Raw genomic sequence first — 21,473 nt, 5'->3', positions numbered from 1 at the left:
CTAGAGAAAGCCTGTGTGCAGCAGCGAAGACTCAATGCAGCCAAAAATAAATAAATAAATAAAATTTTTTTTTTTGATAGTTACTGATTTTCTGGAAAAAGCAAAGCTATTAGGACAGCAAAGCGATCAGTGACTGCTGGGGGCTGGCATGGGTGGCAAGGTTGACCACCGAGGAACACAGGCATTTTTGAGGGTGTTATATCTTGATTGTAGTCACAGTCACATGATTTCATGCATTTGTCAAAACTCACAGAACTGTGTACCAAAAAAGGTGAATTTTACTGTAATTAAACACGTGTTCTAAACACTATGCTAGGCACTGGGACATCCAAGGTTTCTGTCTTCATAGACCTTGGATTCTAGTGGAAAAGATAGAAAATCAACATGTTGATTAAGACAGCATAATTACAGAAAATTACCTCTTCAAGGAGTTATCATTTGAGCAGAGGACTGAAGACAGACAACACAGGACCCTGAGGGAGGAATGAGCTTGGGTTAAGTAACGGAAAAAATGCCAGAGCTCCTGGAAGGCAGTGAGTGAGGGGGACAGTGGTGTAACATGAGGTTGTAGGCAGGAACCAACCTGCACTGTACCTCCAGCCACAGAGAACATTTTGAATTTTATTCCAAGAGCCATGGAAAGTACCTGGCCATGACTGGTTTACTTTATAAAGATCACTAGCTGCTGTGCACAGGATGCATTTGAGAAGGGTTAGAGTGGAAGAAAGGAGATGAGTTAGGAGGCTGCTGCAGCATTTCAGGCAGAAGGTGACAGTGATCTGGACAAGAATGGTGGTAGTGGAGATAGAATCAATACTGATTATATGATGATGTATTGGACGTGGGGAAAAGAAAGGACTACTCAAGACAACTCCTCGTTTTAGGCCCTAGCAACTGGGTAGATTGGGGCACTGTTTACCAATGTAGGGAAGGCTGTTTGGGAAAAGATTTGGAGATGAAAATCGAGAGCTTCGTTTTGAACAATATTAAATTTTAAATGCCTGCCAGACATCAAATAGAAGTTATCGGTTAGGCACTGGAGTTTACAAAGTTTGGGACCCTAGAGAGTGATCTGGGCTGAAATGTACGTTTGTGAGTCATAAACATGTAGTTGTGATTTAAAGAAACTGAAGAGCCTACATTCAGATGCTTGGGCCTACATGTCTTGGTGACTCCTTCAACAGTAGTCTGTGGACTGCCTAGGAGCAGGAGTGGAGAGTGAACAGTGTGGGGAGAGCGAGGATTAGGACGTGGCACCATCAGAGACTAGCTACTTAAGAAAAGAGCCCTGCAATTATTGATCTCATTGGGGAAGAGGGGGTCATGTGTGGTAGGAGAGGGCTAAGGAACTGGGCAAAGTGGGTCACTCTGAGTGGCCACGACCCTGCTGAGGGCAGAATACAGGTTTGGTGAGTCTGGTTGAGTGGCAGATACAAAGCTCATGATAAGAGAAATGGAGTGCTGAGTTAATGATCTCAGAGATAGAGGGATGTCTTAGGACAGCAATTGTCAGGAGTAGCATACAGGTAAAAATTTTCAGAGAAAAATATTGAAAAATAAACAGGAAATTAAGGAGTTTGAAGATTGAAATGCTATAACCACCTGTTGTAATCCAACTAATCCATCTGGCATCTGCCTTCTGAAGGGTGGGGGCAACCAGTGCTTCCAATACCAATTGGTAAATTATTTTTAAAACATTCTCCTGACTTTCTAGTTGAAGGTGTTCAGTGATAATCTATGCATGTCATACTTTAGAAGCTTAACCGTGTACCAAAAAAGACCCCTAAAACCATCCCCCTTTTTAATTGTATAACAGGAAACAGTTGGAAGAATGGCAGAAATCTAAGGGGAGGATCTATAAACGGCCTCCTATGGAACTTAAAACAAAAAGAAAAATAATAGAGGAAATGAATATTTCATTCTGGAAGAGTATGGAAAAAGAAGAGGAAGAAAAGAAAGCACAACTTGAACTATCCAGTAAAATTAACAACACTCTGACAGAATGTCTGCAGCTCATTGAAGGGGTGAGTGAGAACAATAAGCTCCCAAAGCTTTGCTGAATCTTAGAGTTTTTTAAACATTTTTGTTAAATATAGTGTAGGGGAGATAACCTCTGTCTAAGCAGAAATTTAGCTCCTCCTTTTAATAGAGAGGAAGGATAGTAATAATAAAAAACCTGTACTTAAATAATGACTCTTGTATGCCAGGTACTGTTCTAAGCACTTTACTTATATTATTTCATACAATTACATAATGACTATTACGATATTCACTTTACAAATGAAGCTGAGGCACAGAGAAGTTGGGAAATTAACCCAAGTAGCCTGGCTCCAGAGGGATTCAAAAGGAACTCTGCCTTCTTCAGGTATTGAGGTCCAAAGAGTAAACATTTGACATTTAGATATGAAGCTAAAGTCAAAAGGCAAGGCCGCATGTAGAATTAGATTATCCTAAGGTCTCTAGGTAGCTATGAATGGCATCTAAATTGTATCTTGGATTTTGCAGATAAGGATAAAGTAAATGGTAAGCAAAGGGTATGATCCTTAGGATATTCCTTGAAGGAAAAATATATTAATAAAAAATAACTGGATAGACTTCTATACTAAGGTCCTTGCCTGAAGCAAACTCAGTTCTGTCGTTTGACTGGTAGTATTGTATATCAGCAAAAAAAAGGAAACCTTCAAATTAGCTCTACTCTGGGCAGTTTTTTCATTAGATTCAGTTAAACATTAACTACTTCTCTTTTGTGGAATTAAACTTCAGTTCTTTTTTTGTTCTTTCTCTTGTTTTCATTGCATTAAAAAAATACCTGAATACATTTTTATTATTAAAAGCATTTCAGATAATACAGGTAAATTACTCCCAGCACTTGCGCAGGTGCACGCACACACACAAGGTACGCACCCCAGGCTTCTCCCTGGAGGTGACCACTACTGCCCATTATCCTTCCAGACAGTTTTTATGCATTTGCTTAACAGTATAGGTATGTAGAGAAATGAAGCATATGGTTTTGTGAGTTGCAGTTATTTCAGATTTTTATGTGTGTTCTTTGGTTGTCTTTTCTTGTGTTTTCCTAGTATCAGTATTATGCTGGCTTTGTCAAATGAGTTGGGTATTTTCCTTTTTTCCTATACCCTGAAAATACTTTATTTGCAATTGAGATTCATTAGAATTATTTTGTTCTTTGAAGGTTTGGTAAGAACTTACCTCTAAAATCATCTGGACTTTGGGGGATAATTTTCTGTTTTTTCAATTTTTTCCATGGTCATTGGTCTATTTAGGTTTTGTATTTCTTGAACCAATTTTAGTAATTCTGTGCCTTTTATTTAAATCAGACTTGCTAAAGATTTCTCTATTCATCTTTTTAAAAGGCCATCTTTTGGGTTTTATTTTTTTCTCTTGCATCAGTGTCTGCATCTATTTTTATGTTTATTTTTCTTTTCTAGCTTTTTTAGTTGAAAGCTTAGAGCATTTATGTCAGTCTTTCTTATTTTATTAAAAATATTTTTTAGGGCTTCCCTGGTGGCGCAGTGGTTGGGAGTCCGCCTGCCAATGCAGGGGACGCGGGTTCACGCCCCGGTCCGGGAAGATCCCACATGCCGCGGAGCGGCTGGGCCCGTGAGCCATGGCCGCTGAGCCTGCGCGTCCGGAGCCTGTGCTCCACAATGGGAGAGGCCACAACAGTGAGAGGCCCGCGTAACGCAAAAAAAAAAAAAAAAAAAAAATATTTTTTAGTGCTGTCAGTTTGCCTCTGAATTTAGCTTTGGTCATATCCTTCATGTTCGACTAGGTAGTGTTTTGTATCAGAGTCAAGTCAGAAAAACAGAAACACAAGGTATCTCAATAGAAAGAATGGAATATGAAAGCTGGTTTCACAGTGTCTTAGGTGAGTGTCCTTGAAGCAGACCCTTCAAGGAAGAAAGGGGAACAAAGAGAGGTTGGGGATATCAGAACCTAGCAGCTAGGAGAGACAAACCCTGGAGGAAGTGGGACTCCAACTCTAAGGAGGGCATACTACTAGCAACGCTGGTGCCACCGGAGCTGGAGGAGGGGCCCTGCAGGGCTGGGATTCAGACCTTGAGAAAACGATGCTAGCTAGCCGGTTGGTGCTTTTGCCTCTGAAGGAGCACAGTGAGGCGGAGTCTGTGAATGCCAGGGTAAAAAGGTAGAGGCTGCAACCAACTGCTGTTGCCACAGTGAAGGACCATTGCTGGGGTGATGAAAGCAAATGGGAAAGAGGCAGTCCCCTCTCTTCTCCAGCCCTGCAACCTCCCTCTAGTGCCCCATACTGGCCGAGCCCATCAGAGAACTGCTGTCAAAGCAGAAAGTGATTTATAGAATTCCAGCACATTTACAGAATTCTGCACAACAAAGCAGAGGATAAAAGGTGGGTTTAGAGCTAAGAGATCATAGCCTAATAACTGACATGTTCTCATTTTCATTTCTAGTTTGAGATTTCCATTTTGAGTTCTTCTTTAATCCAAAATTATCTTAGAAGAGTATCTTTTAACTCCCAGATATGTAGTTGGTTTTGTTGGTGTTGGGTTTTGGGGGCTTCTTTTTTTGTTTTTTCTGGGTGTCAATTTTTAATTATACTGCATTGTGGTTGGTGAATGTTGAAATTTTCTTTCTGGTCTTAATGTCTGATCAGTCTTGGTGAATGTTCCAAAAGTGTTTGAAAAGGATACGTATTCTCTGTTGAACAGAAAATTCTACATGGGTATCCATTGCTCTCTGAAAGAAATATGCCAGAGTCTGTCACTGGCACTGTGATTTGTCATTGATAATTTCATTTTGTATTTCTGTCAACATTTACTTTCTACTTTTCAAAGTTACGTTGTTAGGTACTAAAGATTCATGACTTGCTTTGATTTTTCTTTTGTCTGATATTAATCTTGCCACACCTGCTTTGTTGTTCTTACAATTTGTCTAGTAAATTTTTTTCTATTCCTTTATTTTTAAAGGTATGTCTCATGAATACATACAATTTAATTTCTCTAACCAAATCTGGAACTCCCTGCTTTTAAAAAAGTGCATTTAACCCATATACATCTGTTGTAATAATTACGCATATGTTTAACTTTATCTCTGCCGTTTTATTTTGTAATTCAACTTACATGAATTATTTTTTGGTTTATTTTCCCTCATCTCTTTATCCAGTTTTCTTTATTTCATAACGAAAGCATATAAATTGAAATCACAAAAGAAAGTGGTAAGTGTGAGTTCAAACATGGTATGCAGGTTATATATTCTTCTCGTGGTTACTTTTGTTTCAAGTCTTCCACTTGAATTCTAAAGTTTGTTCACTAGTAACTTTATGTTTTTGAATGGTAAACTTTCTGAGTTGTTATGCTTGTAAAAATGTCATTATTTCACCCTCCTGCTGGATTCATAGTTTGGCTGGGGGAAATTTCTAAATTCACATGATCTTCCCTGGAAAATTTGAAGTTACTCTTTCATTTTCTTTCTTACATCTGGAATTGTTGATTTATTAAAGTCTCATGTCAATCTAATTCTCATTCCTGTATAGGTAATCCTTTTTTTCCCTTCTGGAAGGATTTAAGATTTTCCTTTATCCCTTTTTTTTTTGGTAACTGGCCATACCATGCAGCTTGCAGGCCCTTAGTTCCCCGACCAGGGATCGAACCCACGCCCCCTGCAGTGGAAGCATGGAGTCCTAACCACTGGACCACCAGGGAATCCCCTCCTTGGTTTTCTAAGTATGGGTCTTTTTTCATCCATCTTGCTTAGCTCTCTGAGGACCTTGCAGTCTGAACACTTGTTTCTTTGTTCAGTCCTTGGGAATTTTCTTCTACAACTGCTTTGAGTGTACGTTCTGCTTTGTTCTTTCTCTACTTTTTCTTCTAGAAATTCTATTACATGGATATTGGAGTTCTTGAGTAATAGATGTATCCTCCAGAACTCTTAACTTTTCTTTTATACTCTTCATTTCTTTGTTCTGTTGCACTGGGTTCTGGAAGAATTCCACAGCCAAATTTTCAGCGCACTGATTTATTCTTCAGCAGGGTCCATGCCACTGTTCTGCCTTTCTATTGATTCTTTTTCACAGCATTCGTTCTAGTTTTATGATGGCAGTATTCTCTTATCACTCTGAAGATATTGACTACAGGTTTGTTTGTTTTTTTAACATCTTTATTGGAGTATAATTGCTTTACAGTGGTGTGTTAGTTTCTGCTTTATAGCAAAGTGAATCAGCTATACATATACGTATATCCCCGTATCTCCTCGCTCTTGCATCTCCCTCCCACCCTCCCTATCCCACCCTCACCCTTAGGTAGTCACAAAGCACTGAGCTGATCTCCCTGTGCTATGCAGCTGCTTCCCACTAGCTATCTATTTTACACTTGGTAGTATATATAAGTCCATGCCACTCTCTCACTTTGTCCCAGCTTACCCTCCCCCTCCCCGTGTCCCCAAGTCCGTTCTCTACTTCTGCGTCTCTATTCCTGTCCTGACTACAGTACTCTTAAAATGTATTTCTCTTTGCTCCCTCAGCTGTTTGCTCCAGTGTTCATTCTTCTGGTTCTTGAGTTTTATGCCTCTTTCATGTAGTGTTGGTTTCCTCAAACATTAGTGATTCTTGACTGTGAGCTTACCCTTGTGTCTTTCCCGTCTCAGGAGAAGTAGGAGGTGCTGCCTGGCTGAGTGTGCCAGTGCCTGGCTTTCTGGGCATGTGGCTCTTCATATTCCTCCTGGTCCAGGTCACTGCGCTGCTCTTGGTACAAGGCAGAAGGGAACCAAGCCAGGGAAGCCATTTTAAAGTTCCTTTTTGTGGGATTTAACCCTCTTTATCTTTATATACACCTGTGTGGATCCCCAGCACACACACATATACACCCATGACCCTTGCATACCTTTGCCATCCTTCATTCTTCTGTTAGGGTCAAGCGGAAATTCTGGTCACCATTCAGTGTTCACATTATTATGAATGTGTAAGAAATACATGAATGGCTGATTACTCCAGGGTTTGGTTTGGTTTGGTTTTGGTTTTGCATAAAAATGGAGAACATATTTCTTACTTTCAACTATGATAAATATTTTTCTATTTGGTCTCTTAATTTAAAATTTAATGATCAGTGTCAAAATTCATCAAAACATGCTATTTAAACGGGTGCATTTTATATAAACTACTTCAATAAAATTCAATTTTTTTTTAATTCAAAAAAATATTGACCAGACTGATTTCTGCATACCTTCTATGATAAATATTAGGAGAGAATAACAGCAAGACAGTAATAATTACCTCCGTGTATTTCTCTTCTCCAGGGTGTACATTCTAATGAAATAGGCGCCATTTTGTCCAGTATTCCTGAGGCTGAAAAGTTTGCTCAGTTCTGGATCTGCAAAGCCAAGTTGTTGGCAAGTAAAGGCACCTTTGATGTCATTGGGCTATATGAAGAGGCCATTAGAAATGGGGCCAGAGTAAGTATCTACCTTGAGTGGGTGACTTCTTAAAACTTCTCTTTAATACGACTTCTCTGTTGTTTGCAAAATGGCGGCTATGTAATGTAATGTTGAAGCTTCTAATTCACTTCATTAAGTTATATGCAAAATATGACGTATGATATGTCCTTTATGAACATTTTAATTAAAATATTTATTTTGTAGAATATAGTGTTACATGTAAACCAATAGAATCACTTTCTTGTCAAGCGAATATGTCTCACTTTACACTCACTGTAGAAATAAGCACTTGTGAAAAGTAACAGCATAGGAAATTATAATGTAACGTCAATAGCCAATACTAAGAAAGTCATACCTCACCTAAAGAACCTAAAAATATATTAAACCCAACACATCAGTGTCCATAAATCAATAATTTAGGGCTATTTTATGAAATAACTTTTAATCCTAAAACCTAGTAAAACCACTGTCTATATATAATTTTTTTAAATAAATTTTTCTTTATTTTTGGCTGTGTTGGCTCTTCGTTGCTGCACGTGGGCTTTTCCCTAGTTGCGGCAAGCAGGGGCTACTCTTCGTTGCGGTGCATGGGCTTCTCATTGCAGTGGTTTCTCTTGTTGCGGAGCACGGGCTCTAGGCGCGCGGGCTTCAGTAGTTGTGGCTCGCAGGCTCTAGAGCACAGGCTCTAGAGCACAGGCTCAGCAGTTGTGGTGCACGGGCTTCGTTGCTCCGTGGCATGTGGGGTCTTCCCGGGCCAGGGATCGAACCCGTGTCCCCTGCATTGGCAGGCGGATTCTTAACCACTGCACCACCAGGGAAGCCCTATATATAATTTTTTTAACACAGACTGCATTAAATAGTTTCATAACTCTTTTCCCTATAATATCACTTTCCATGTCATTATATATTCTACCATACCTTTTCCATGATGGTTCAGAATCAGACTTGTCCATGGACATAGTTTAAATAAATAATTTGATAAGGTCTGTTCCATAAGGCCTGATTCCCTCCCCTCCCATTTCCCACTTCCCAGAGCAAACTGAGTATTTTGTCGCCTTGATAGTTTCAGATAGCACATGCTTATGTTACTATTTCTTGATTTTTCTCTCTTTAGACATGATTTGTAGACATCCAGCTACACAGGATGAGGATCTAACCTTCTTTCTCACACACACCCACACAGATCCCCAACACACACACATAGACACCCCTATCACCCCTGCAGACTTTTACTGTCCTCCATATTTCCGTTAGAGTCATATGGAAATTCTGGTCACTATTCAGTGTTCACATTGTTATTGACTATGTGAGAAATATGCATTGAGCCATGTGGTATATGCTGTGATTACTTTGCCTTTCAAGTATGGTTTCATGGTTTTCCTGAAATTATTTTCTTGTTTTCCCTTTGCTTAGTTTTCTGAGTATTTATTATATAATTAATTCCCATACTCTTCTATAATTATCTAAATTTCTCCATACTTTCAAAACATTCGATATTCTGTTGATTTCTTTTTCTCAGAGACTTTTCTCCCAGACCCTTCTTAATCTGTTCCAGGCTCAACAGGTTGTTCTTTACCCCTGTCTTTATTGTCTGTCCTTCTGGGATCTCCTTTCACCAAAACCCTCAGATTCCCGTTTCTTCCTGCATTGCCTGATTCTTCTCCAATACTTTTCTTCTCTCACCATTTTTTTTTGGTGGGTAGGGGGTTGTTCTCTATTGTTCATTAAATGCTTTACTCAGATGCCAGTGAAACTGGGCTGTTTCAATATAAGAGGTGGATTTTAAAAAGCTTGTTAAAAACTCTGGACACAGATGAGGCTTTACCGTAGGGTGATTTGGCTGAGTCAGTTGACTGAAGAACCCTCCATATCAGTGTCTTCAGGTCTTCCTCCTAAGACTGGTTATATTCTCTGAAGAAGCCTCATCCAGTCTTCTTCCCAGGAACTAGAAGCCAGGCTACAGGTGTTATGGGGGAGGAGAGAGCTGGGTGTCTCAACCTTCAGCGTGGAAACTTTCATTTATCCCTTTTATCAGTAGGCACTCCCACCCTCAATCTTGCATGATATCCCCCAGAGACTTGGAGGATACATGCCCAGTGTCCTGTTTGGATGAAGGTGGGAGGGGCACAGTCACCGGGCTGCATGGAGTTTAGGGATGCAGGGTGGATTTGGAGGTCTGACCGTATTTATTTATTTACTTGCTTACTTCCCAAGCCACGCAGCTTGCGGGATCTTTGTTCCCCAGCCAGGGATTGAACCAGGGCCATGGCCCTGAAAGCCGAGTCCTAACCACTGGACCGCCAGGGAATTCCCAGGTCTGACTGCTTTTTGACAGATGCTCAAGAGCCCTCCTGATTTTGACCCCTCCATCCATTCCTCAGCCTTTCAGGGGCTCTGGGGTTGAATCAGGTTCTTTCTTAGCCACACTGCCAGCTTAGAATTTGGCTCTTTCAAGTTGGTCAAACTGCTTACCTCTTCCTTCCACATTTGAGCTTCCAAAGTCTTGTTGCTGTTTCTTCTATTCCCTGTGGTTACTGCCTCCTTTTTAATCCCTTTAGTATAATTTCAGTAGAGTTTCAAGAGTGATTAGAAATAAATGTGTAAAAAATAAAAAGAAATGTGTACTCAATGCATCGTCTTTAGCTAGAAGCCTGTGAAAATGTAAAATACACTTGATGAGTGTTTTATATAATTAAGACCTTTTGCAGTATATTCTGTACATTTATTCCCATTTCTTAAGTTTACAGCCTTTTAGATTTTGTAAAAATGTATAGATAGCTTTGCTTTTATGCTCTGTTGTCAGTTTGTATCTGTTATTTACTTGATACAGAGTCCCAGGTCAGGAAGACCAGGCTCCAAATATCATGTTCCTATGAGAATGTACAACTCATTTACGATGTTCTGCTTCATGCTGGTTAACATGCTTTAAAAAGGATGGCTATCTCAGATAATTTTATCAGAAAATTACTATTCTATAATAGTTTTTTTTATTGTTTTTTACGTTATTTTACCAAATACAAGAAGAAAGGGAAGGCTGGGGGGAAATTGCCCAGAATGCCAACTAAAGGTTATATTTAGATGATGGGATTATGGGTGGTTTTCCTTTTCAAATTTGACCTATTGTTCAGTTTTCTGTAATAAGATATATGACTTTTGGGCTTCCCTGGTGGCGCAGTGGTTAAGAATCCGCCTGCCAATGCAGGGGACACGGTTCGAGCCGTGGTCCGGGAAGATCCCACATGCTGTGGAGCAACGAAGCCCGTGCGCCACAATTGCTGAGCCTGCGCTCTAGAGCCTGCGAGCCACAACTACTGAAGCCCGTGCACCTAGAGCCCGTGCTCCGCAACAAGAGAAGCCACCGCAATGAGAAGCCCACACACCGCCATGAAGAGTAGCCCCCGCTTGCCACAAGTAGAGAAAGCCCACGCACAGCAACAAAGACCCAATGCAGCCAAAAATAAATAAATAAAATAAAAAAGATATATGACTTTTATAATAAAAACAAAAATTCAGTTAAGACAACACTAAAAACATATGCCAAATTTTCTGTATGGCTCGCTTTACATCTTTGGATCAGAATCTTTATGTGGGAACACATCTTCAGTGGGATTATATAAGTCAGTAAGAAAATTGATTTAGAGAAATTTTATTATAGACAACTTTCCATAAATACATCTCTTCATTAAAGTCAAGCATGCCAAAAACAAGATGGCGGCGGCCACATGAGCAAACCCCCCACCCAGGTCTCCGCTGTCGTGGTCACTGCCACCACCCACGCCGCCAGCCCCTCCCGGCATTCCTCGCGCTCGCATATAGCGCGCCAGCTTCGCACCAACCAAAAAGTGTCACCTCGGAGCACAGGACCCACCACCCCGGAGAAGCCCAAGCCTACGTGTCGGAAGCCGGCACTCCCCCCAGTCGCACACCTCGCTCTCGCCCTGCGTGGCACACGTCAGTGGGGCGAGGAGCAGTCGCTCCGCAAGATGCACGCTGCTTACCTGGCAATTAAGTAAAAAGGCCAAAGAGGCAGCTACCGCCAAGAAGCCGAGAGACTGGGAAGACTCCTGATAAAGCCCTCCTGAAGCCAGTTTCTCGAATTCCCCACCAGCAGACCGTCTGAGGTGCCTTCTGCAGAAGAGGATGCTTCAGTCTACAGGAGTAAATCCCAATCCAACAGAACGATTATTTGCTGTCGCTCAGAGTTGCTGAACCCTTGATCCCCAGAAAGGACTTCCACAATACATCAATGCACTTACCCAAAGCAAAGAGTGTCTGAGCCCACTCCCCATGGTTGGTTCTCGTTCAGCCTTCTGAGTGTGTGAGCTACCTTTCCAATGAATGGATTTGACAGACTTTTCGTTTCTGAACTCGCCAGCAAGAAAGAATGGGGGCTTCCCTGGTGGTGCAGTGGTTGAGAGTCCGCCTGCCGATGCAGGGGACGGGTTCGTGCCCCGGTCCGGGAGGATCCCGCGTGCCACGGAGCGGCTGGGCCCGTGAGCCGTGGCCGCTGAGACTGCATGTCCAGAGCCTGTGCTCCGCAACGGGAGGGGCCACAGCAGTGAGAGGCCCGCGTACCGCAAAAAAAAAAAAAAGAAGAAATGGGTTAGTTTGCCCTCAGAGACTCTAAATATGTCATCCATAGAATGGACTTGTCCAGTCTGCTAAGGGTCAGCACCCCAAACACAGACTAGATTTAACTTTTGGACTACAGTATAGTATGCATCCACAAAATGGACTTGTCCGGCTTTTGCCATATCCAGACTTCTATGCCCAGGGTGGACGTGAAGAGATTTCACATTGTCCACATACGTACTAGTCTTAGCCCTCTGAGAACGTGAGCCCCCATGCAAAAATAAGAGGTACCTATTTACCTCTCAAAGTGTCGGAGGTCTGATCATATTTCACATTCATGACACATCGTCATGGTTGTTCTATGCGAAGCCTCTCATTTTATTTATTCTTTTATTCCTGTAGCCAACTATCATTCTCTTCCTCCCACAGTTAACTTTATTGAGTTTAATGTGTATCTCTTGGTGTGATTTCATATAAAATCTGCAATTTTGTGTAAAAAAAAAAAAAGTCAAGCATGCCAGCATTTAACCAACATTTTCTTTGTTCCTTTATTTTTCCCATAAAGCTAAAACTGAAACCTTTTAAATGTTATTTATAGTTAGACAAGAGATAAAAAGGGAAATGTTTCTGTTATAAAAAGTCTATTTGATGTTGAACAACAGCGTAAGTTCCTTAGATCACTTTTTTCCATGAATATTTTTACTACTGTTCATGTATTTTCTTCCTTCCAGCCAATACAAGAGTTGCGGAAAGTTGTCCTTAATATTTTGCAAGACCCAGACAGAACCACAGAAGGTACTACTATTTTGTATTTAAATTCATTCCCTCCAGCCACTCAAGTAGAAGTCATTGAGGAACACATAGCGGGTAAAAAAAGAATTGTAAGTCCCCTGAAATGCCTCTTGCTTCTTGGTTTCCATGGCCTGCCCTTTTGGCCTTCATCATCAGCTGATTCATTTCTATTCTATTATTACAAGTAAATATACTGCTCAACACCAAACAAAGGTTTCCACCAGAGCAGCCTAGACTAGGGTGTATTGCTTCCCTGGAGAGAAGGTGAGAGGAGAAGGCAAGTGACTCTTTTTTTTTTTTTTTTTTTGCGGTACGCGGACCTCTCACTGTTGTGACCTTTCCCGTTGCGGAGCGCAGGCTCAGCAGCCATGGCTCACGGTCCCAGCCGCTCCGCGGCATGTGGGATCTTCCCGGACCGGGGCATGAACCCGCGTCCCCCGTATCGACAGGCGGACTCTCAACCACTGTGCCACCAGGGAAGCCCAGCAAGTGACTCTTTACCAGAAGAGACTGAGGCAAATGGGAGAGGTGCTTTGGTTTAAGTTACATGTTTCATCATAACAAGCCCACCAACACGTATACATCCAAATTCATGTTATACCTTTAAATCATACCCATCTCAGGAATCATTTCACTTAATTCACCATTACTGTCATTGGCCAGAACCTTTAGAGAACTCTTCTATGAAAAATGTGCCAAATACAGTGAGTGACACGTTAATTATAATATTTGTTATATGAATGGGGGGAAAAAAGCTACCTTGAGAAAATAAAATGGATTATTTTTATAATCTTAGAAGGTGACAAATCTTTTTCAACTGTAGGTTTAGGGAATTGCCTGGCGGTCCAGTGGGTAAGACTCTGCGCTCTCACTGCCAAGGGCCTGGGTTCAATCCCTGGTCGGAGAACTAAGATCCCATGCGTGCCACGCAGCCAAAAAAAAACAAAGGGGTAGATTGACCTTTGGGGAACAATCACGTCATGAGGAATTACAGCCAACTAACCCATTACTTTTGGGAATAAGGTTGTAGAGTACCTATACTCAGTGGTCCTCTTGCTGAGAATGATGCTACAATTCAGGTATTTGTTTATAATGTGTGGCAGTGTTCTTCAAAGGGATAAAAAGAGGAGACAGGAATCCATGCCTTTCCCACCTCTTGGCCCCTGTTGGCCTCTCTTGGGGTCTCAGCCTCCAGCCACAGTATCTGTCTGTCTCAGCCTGATTTCCTTCCCTTAATTTTGGTTGTTATGGTTGGGCTATCATGCAAATTGTGTCAACACAAGACATTTTTTCACCTACTGTCCAAGGTGATAGCCATATGGTCACACCTGGGTAGGGAGGGATCAGAAGGTCAAGTGAATTAACTTGAGTCAGGAAAATTGAACCAAGGTGTGATGTAAGGGTAAGAAGAGGTCAATGATTAGTCACTAAGGGAGCTCCCTCGAGAGTGAGTAAGAGATTGGGGATGTGTTCACAATGTTGAAAGGGTAGCCGGGATCCATTCTCACAGGCCCCAAGGCTGCCTGGAGGGCTGGTTAGGAGGATGGCCTGATGTAGCAGGAAAAACTAGTTGTAGGTCCCACTCCAAATCAATTACTCTTTATTGAGTATATGGAATCCGTAAGGATCACTGAGAAATCATCGTAGATAACTGCTGTTTCATTTTATTGATTTTTTAGCTTCAGTATTAAATTGCTAAATCTTTTCTTTTTGACCTTGTATACACAGGAATTACCTCTGACTCTTTAGCTGCTGAAACTAATATAACATCAATAGAAATGCTGGCCAAGAAGATGGAGTCTGGGACGTCTTGTCTTTCTCCAAAAGAGAGGGAACAGGTTTCAGCAACACCCCAAATCACCAAGTCAGAACAGGATAATCATCCTGGTATCAAATTACAGATCGCCCCGATCCCTAGGTAAGCAGACTCTAAAGCAGGCTTGTGTTCACAGGTTTAATTCAAGTCCAATTCTCAGTTTCTCCTCCCCAGATCCAGGATACCATCAGATTAGTGATACCTTCTGCCTCATACGAGGACCAGGTGGTCTAATCCATCTTTGGTGTTAAGGGAAGGAGCTGAGGGTGATGGGGGGGGTTGGAACCAGTGCCAGGAAGATCTGTGTCCTTTCTCAGTACACACACCATCCCCCCTCACACCACCCCCAAGGAGACCTGACCTGCAATGAGGAAGGAGCTGCCAGAGTCAGGAGGGCTGCTGGAGTGGAGTCACCCCTCCCTCCTGGCATTGGTCCTCCCTCTTCACCCTCATTTGTGCTGCACTTGCAGATCCCACCCACCTTTCCAGCCAGTCCTGGGGAGCAGGAGCAAACTGCCAAGCAGGCAGCCTCTGGAGCTGTGGGAAGGAGGGAGCTGTGAATAGCCCTGTGAGAACAGGGAGGCGGCAGGCACGTGCTAGTTAGAGACCGCGCACAGTATCAGAAGCGTTTGGTTTTGAGACAAGTGTAAGGTTAAGAATCCATGGTAATTTAAGGAACTGTGTCAGGGTATCGATGTCATTTTCTAAAACATTAGTGTCACATCAGTCTCTGTTCGTGCTCTTGAAAGGAAAATTCCAAACAAAAACACCAAGACCACAGTTCTGTATCTTCGTTCTCTGGAAAGCACAGCTGGGCCTCTTCCAGTCTAAACTCCTGTCTCAGACCTGTCATTTCCCCACTGTAGTCAGCTCCTGGGTGGATGAAAGCAGGCAGCTGACGTGAAGACCACCTCTTACTGTCTCCGGAATTGGTGATGGGCGTTTTCAGCAGACTGGCCACGAGTTTTGTGAGGCTAATGTAATCAGTGGTTTTGTGATGTGTGACCAGGATTCACTGCCTGGAAAGGTCTCTGCAACGTACCCTCCAGGCTGCCTGTGATTGGAATGCATTCAGGTTTACCAGGAAGATGCCTGATTTGTTCCAGTTTCAATTTGTGGTTTGGTCCACCATCTTAAAAGATGTTTTTTGAATAATTTACTGTCAAAGCTAGAAAGAATCTTAGAATTCATTAGTCCAGCCTCATTTGGTGTTAGGCCCAATTTCATCAAAACGTGTCAGCTCTTTGAAAGTTTATGGAATAAACAAACACCAACTGCCAAGTAGCTGACTTCAAATAAAAGCACACTTAACAATTCACTCAATTAAATCCCTGTGCTGACACCATGTGAGAGCAGATGGACACCACCCAGTTCATTCTGACAATGAGGGCAAGTCCACCTTAGGACGAGAGCTGCTATAGACATTTCTCTTGTGTTTTATTAGGGAATAAGAAAAAAATAAAGACTAACAAGTAGAATTTTGAAAGAAGTTAGAAGGTTTTGAATGCATCTCTTGCTGTCTCTCAGAATAAACGGAATGCCGGAAGTGCAAGACATGAAGCTTATCACTCCTGTACGGCGTTCAGCCAGGATCGAGCGAGCAGTGTCCCGCTACCCGGAAATGCTGCAGGAACATGACCTAGTGGTGGCTTCTCTCAACGAACTGTTAGAAGTGGAAGAGACAGAGTGTTTTATATTCCGCAAAAATGAGGCTTTGCCGGTAACATTAGGGTTTCAAGTCCTTGAATCGTAATTTCTTGATTTTTTTTTTTAAAAAAGACATTTCAGAGCCTCCACAAGACAAGAAATGCACTTACCTGGGTGGCCTGGGAGAAACTGTAATAGAGGGGCATCGTGGGTGCAGACTGTGGGCCCAGGGCCTGGGAAGTAACTCCCTGGGCTTCCTCTCCGATTTTACACCCCCAGGGGAGCGTCTGGTTACTTAAGACTGTAGTTTGCCCCAGCTTTACAGCACACAGAAATCTCAAACTTTGAAAATTAACTTACCCCACAAGTATGGTAACAATTTGAATTTTATTGACCTGCCTTAATCCCAACATAGTTATTTTTTATATCAGGAGGTCAATTCCACAATATGATAGACTTTCCTTCCTGCATCCACCTTAGCAGAGAGGGCAAATCCTTCCAGCATGGAAGATCTGAGTGTAGAAACTAGCCTTCCCCGCTAGGTGGGACGTGACAGACCATCTGGTCAGATCCTCTCATTCTGCAGCTGAGTTTATGCTGGCTGTGCCTTTCGCTCAGAGATCACAGATGACTTTTATGTGTGATCTTTGACTTCCGTCACAGATCCTTGGAGATGAGAGGTAATTCACATCCTTTCTGGGCCTGGCCTCCTTAATGATACACAATCCTGCACTGGAGTGGTCATCTAGCTTTTTATATTCAAACCTAATTTTGCATTTGTTATTGAGAAATGCTTCAAATAAAAACAAAAGGGAGCAGCAGACAGGGGCGGGGAGAGGACCCTTGCCTCTTCAGTTCTTTGCTCTGCTAGGGGACACCTGGCCTGAGAAGACATCTGAGCCCCAGAGACTATCATAGGTCGCCTTTCCTTCCTCCTGGGCAGCTGCCTGTGGAAAGGTAAAATCAGAATCGTTGTGTAAATATAATGTATAGGAAAACCTAGTCGATGTATTTGAGATTTTAGTTTTCTTAATACTTATGTATCATCTAAAAAACAATTGACTTTTATTCATTCCTGCGTATTCATTTATCATATTTATTACAGAAAACAGTGCTGGTGGCTTGGCCTAGAGAATTAGGGGTTTGTCTGGGGAACGCCAATAGGCTATCCCAAGCGCCTCACAGGGAACACCCACTACCCTGGAGAGCTCACCTTCATGTGGATTTTTCCATTGTGAGGGAAGCAGATCCATCTCTCCAAGTCTGATTTACAAAAACGAGGTTCGTAAAGCTGAGGTATAAACCCGTAATGCTCATAGACTAACTTTGGATGAGAAATAGATTGTCACCACAACCAAAACGCAGGAATCCACACAGCTAGGCGTTCCCTTCCCTTTAGACAGACTCACTTTACCTCTAAAGCCAAATCATGCCCGAGGGGTTGCTTAGAAGTCCTGGCAGCTGAAAATGGGACTTGGGGAAATCAAATATTCAAAATCACGAGACAGAAAGAGCCTGAAGCACGCCCCTCCTTGTTAGGAACGCCCTTGCCTCAGACCTCAGGCCCTCCAGCTCACGTCCGTGGACCAGTCCTCTGATTGGGCCTGCACTGCTGTCCTTTGTGCATTACCTGTTCTTTGGCTTCAGACGGTTCATCCTTGCCACCTAATGCCCATCCCCCCACCCAGACTGGGAATCAGCTGTCTATGGTGATGTTACGTCTCTCTCTCCTCAGAACATCGTCTCAGTATTACGGCTCAGTTCTCAAAAGAACACCTTCGCTATTGCCAGTTCCCAGCAGGACTTCTCACAGTACCACCTGGGTACTAACAATGTCGGCTGAACCACTGGCACTGAATAACGTGTAGATTTCAAACTGACAAATTGGAGGTTTTAAACAGCCTGATTGGACTAGGTAGCATCTTCAGGATATAAAAGGATGTGGGAGTGATGGGGATGGTATAGCAACTACAGGAAACTGCACCGTGATTCTGGAGCTCTTTGTAGATTCTTAGTAACCCTCTTGTTTAGTAAATAGCGGTTCCTAGATACCTGGAGCAGGAGGGAGGGAGAGAGGGAAGGTAAGAAGCAGGCCCTTAATCACTTGGGAGGAAGATTCATAGGGAACTGCAGGGGAGATATGGGCCTCGGCAGAAATTAAGTCTAACGTCCAACTTCTTAGAAGGGGGGAGTGTAAAGGGAGTGAGTGTTAAAGGAAGATAAATAAGGATGGTTATATACTGGCATCCTGGTGCAGAATGACCATGACCCAGAAGACGAGGAGAGGAGGAGGCATGACAGTTCACATTTATTACTGTTTACTAGGTACAGGTACTCATGCTATAAAAGACATCTGTTGTGCCTGCTTGGCGTGTAGTCCTTCTTCTAATAAGAGTGCCCTAATTTCCTTAGGACCACCTCTTTCCCACTCACAATCTGTCGCTTAACAGGAACGGACTCCACCCACATTAGCATGTGACCCAGGCTAGGCCAACCAGAGCCCAGTATCGTGGCCAGCGGCATTGATTGGACGATGGGGTTATTTCTCACTCAAAACCAGTGAGACTCGTTTCCCAGACTTTTGTTGGAGAGACTCTTTCCCTGGTAGAGTTGCTGCAAAGAGGATGGAAACCTGTAAACCTTCTTATAACCATGGAGAAAAAAACCTCCTAGAGAATGGCACCAACACAATAAGCCTGAGAGCTAGAGAGAGTAAGCTTACATCCAGTGACATCATTTGATCCCTGGCTAAAGCCTGGAGCTGGCCAAGCCCTGTACTTTTCAGTGATGTGAGACAATTGATTCCCTTATTCTTAAGCCAGTTTCATTTAGGTTTCTGTCAGGTGCTAGGGAAAAATCCTGACTAGTACACATATATACAGTAGTAGAGGAAACTCCTATTTCATGTTTGCTCTGGCCGCCTTCCAGGCATATTGTCTCACTACATTCTCACAGTAGCCCTATGGCATAGGTATGGAAACAAAGTGAGACAGTAAATGACAGGCAGGACTGAAGTTTCAAACTCAGAGCTGCCTGGCTCCAAGTGCAGAGCTTTTAACTCCTGTCTCTAAAGTATGGAAATGAGAACTAGGACGGTGACAAGGAAAGAGCAAATCTGAGAAAGACATTCTTGAACGGTTCCCAACTTACCAAATAAGAATCACTGTGATAGCCAGAGTGCTGTCATTTATCCTCCAGATGAGGTGATCGATCACATCTTTACCACAAGAGCACCGCCCCAGGCATGGTGCTTCTCATCATTTCTGCCTGCTCGGGACTGGGTGCCGGAATTCAGACCCCGATTCAGCCGGTGTGACTAGTCACAACTAGAAATGCGTCTCTCTCCCATCAGCAACCCTGGTGAAACAGCCAATGCTCAGCTGTGCCAGGCCCACAGCACATCGGTCTCGGGGCTCTGCCATCCCCAGGGTGCAGCCTCACCCATGTGGACAAGCGTGGCTCCCAAGCAGTTTCACATGGCAGCCAGTGGGAACGGGGAAGAGAGGGGGCGGAAGGCACACCCTCTCCTTTTAAGGTCACGACCTGGAAGCTGGATGCATTATTTCTGCTTAGGGTGAGAGGGACCACAGCTTGCTCACGTGTCCCCACTCATCTTCAAAGAAGGCTGGGAAATGTCTTGTGGGTGGCCACATGCCCAACTAAAACTTCTTCCAGAAACGGGATATGACTATCAGTGTCTACCACAGTCTTAGGAGTAATGGAGTACATCTCTAAGGTGCAGATAAATGAGGACAGAGGTGACACAGGATTAAAAATATATATACTGCATCAAATGAACAACCCCGAGCTAGAAATATCTCCCACCCTACCCTGCCTCAGATGAGTTCCTAAGAATTGAGGAGGGTTCTAATCCAAAGTTGTATAGCCCTTCCCCACTTCCTCTCGTCCGTCTCATGATAGGTCTTTAGCCCCACCCTTTCCCCTGCAGTTCTACAAGCTGACCCAGAGTAATAATAAATCAGGTTACACGGTTCACTCAATAAAACATACAGGACACTGGAAGCCAGAGATACAATGATGACCCAAACGACCTGTCACTAAGGAGCCTTAAGTCCGGTGGGGACACATGTTAAAGAATCACAAGTGTCAAAGTGTGATGATCCTGGGCTTCCCTGGTGGCGCAGTGGTTGAGGGTCCGCCTGCCGATGCAGGGGACACGGGTTCGTGCCCCGGTCCGGGAGGATGCCACATGCCGCGGAGCGGCTGGGCCCGTGAGCCATGGCCGCTGAGCCTGCGCGTCCTGAGCCTGTGCTCCGCAAGGGGAGGGGCCACAGCAGTGAGAGGCCCGTGTACCGCAAAAAAAAAAAAAGTGTGATGATTCTGAGAAAGAGGTCCCTGGGGGAGGGACTAAGAGAAGGAACTGATCCAGTCAGGGAGGTGGGGAGGCCCCCCGAGATGTGAGGTGGGGGGCAGAGATGGGGGTGCTTCAGGCAGAAGGAAAAACACGGGAAGGGCCCTTTGGCCACCTCTTCCTTTTGCAGGTCTCTCTCCCCTCCCTGTCCCTTCCCCCCTTCCCCTCTCCCTCTCCCTCACTCTCTTCCTCACACCCCTTAGGGGTCTGCTGCCAGGCCGATTACCCCCAGGCCCTTCTGCATTCTCTCCACCCTGGGAGGGAATTCTAAGGGTTCAGTTTTGTAGCATTACAAAATACTTTTTGTAATACTACTGTATTTCAGCACCTTTCCAGAAAAGCATGGACCCTAGGGTCTGAGCAGTTTTCCTGGTAAAATACTATCATCTACCTCTTGAATAAAAATCTAGTGTTTAAAGACAAAAGGCCAGGGATACCCAGTTCTTGCCTGGAGAACCTACCCCTGCAGGACTCTGAGGCCCAAAAGTCAACCCAGGAAGAAGAGTGAAAGGCCTGGGAACTTCTGAAATAAACAGAGATTTTAAAAAATGACTGTGAACTCTCAGCATGCAGCCTGTTGTCCCTTATTTATCCTCAGATATTCCAAATGTTTCCCTTGTTTATCCACAGAAAATAAAACTAGTGAACTGTGCCACAGACCAATTTCTTCAAGAGTTTGTTTTGTCATTTCAAACATGTAAATATATTCCTTCTGAGCCTCCAATATTAATGCCAGACGATACACTAACACGAAAAGTGAACTCAAATTAATGACAGAACAAGAAGGGCCAGGGCTTAACACCACGGAGGAGCTCCGACTAAAATAAAGAATCAAGTTTTTAAATCATG

At 43.3% G+C, this 21,473-nt stretch overlaps 1 protein-coding gene and 1 long non-coding RNA gene across 3 annotated transcripts in view; one reads left to right on the top strand and one right to left on the bottom strand.

Annotated features, from left to right (window-relative positions):
- Window positions 1-17,320, top strand: part of CKAP2L (cytoskeleton associated protein 2L) — a 30,698-nt gene extending 13,378 nt beyond the window's left edge. For both annotated transcript variants that reach the window (XM_027129061.1, XM_027129062.1), the window contains 5 exons: window positions 1,817-2,024; window positions 7,288-7,443; window positions 12,729-12,792; window positions 14,518-14,707; window positions 16,133-17,320. In XM_027129061.1, the coding sequence (XP_026984862.1) occupies window positions 1,817-2,024; window positions 7,288-7,443; window positions 12,729-12,792; window positions 14,518-14,707; window positions 16,133-16,358 (844 nt within the window). In that variant the 3' untranslated portion in view covers window positions 16,359-17,320. The remainder of the gene's footprint in view (window positions 1-1,816; window positions 2,025-7,287; window positions 7,444-12,728; window positions 12,793-14,517; window positions 14,708-16,132) is intronic.
- Window positions 17,321-17,434: 114 nt separating this feature from the next.
- LOC113632127 (uncharacterized) lies at window positions 17,435-20,454 on the bottom strand. The gene is made up of 3 exons (XR_003437698.1): window positions 19,694-20,454; window positions 19,403-19,609; window positions 17,435-18,865 (listed from the first exon to the last, which is right to left on the bottom strand). It is a non-coding gene; the product is annotated as an uncharacterized LOC113632127 (long non-coding RNA).
- Window positions 20,455-21,473: the final 1,019 nt, after the last annotated feature.

This window comes from Aethalodelphis obliquidens, unplaced genomic scaffold (genome assembly GCF_003676395.1).
Source record: "Aethalodelphis obliquidens isolate GAN/ISIS:26980383/991018 unplaced genomic scaffold, ASM367639v1 scaffold35, whole genome shotgun sequence".
NCBI classification, from domain to species: domain Eukaryota; kingdom Metazoa; phylum Chordata; class Mammalia; order Artiodactyla; family Delphinidae; genus Aethalodelphis; species Aethalodelphis obliquidens.
This window is presented reverse-complemented; position numbering and strand designations above follow the sequence as displayed.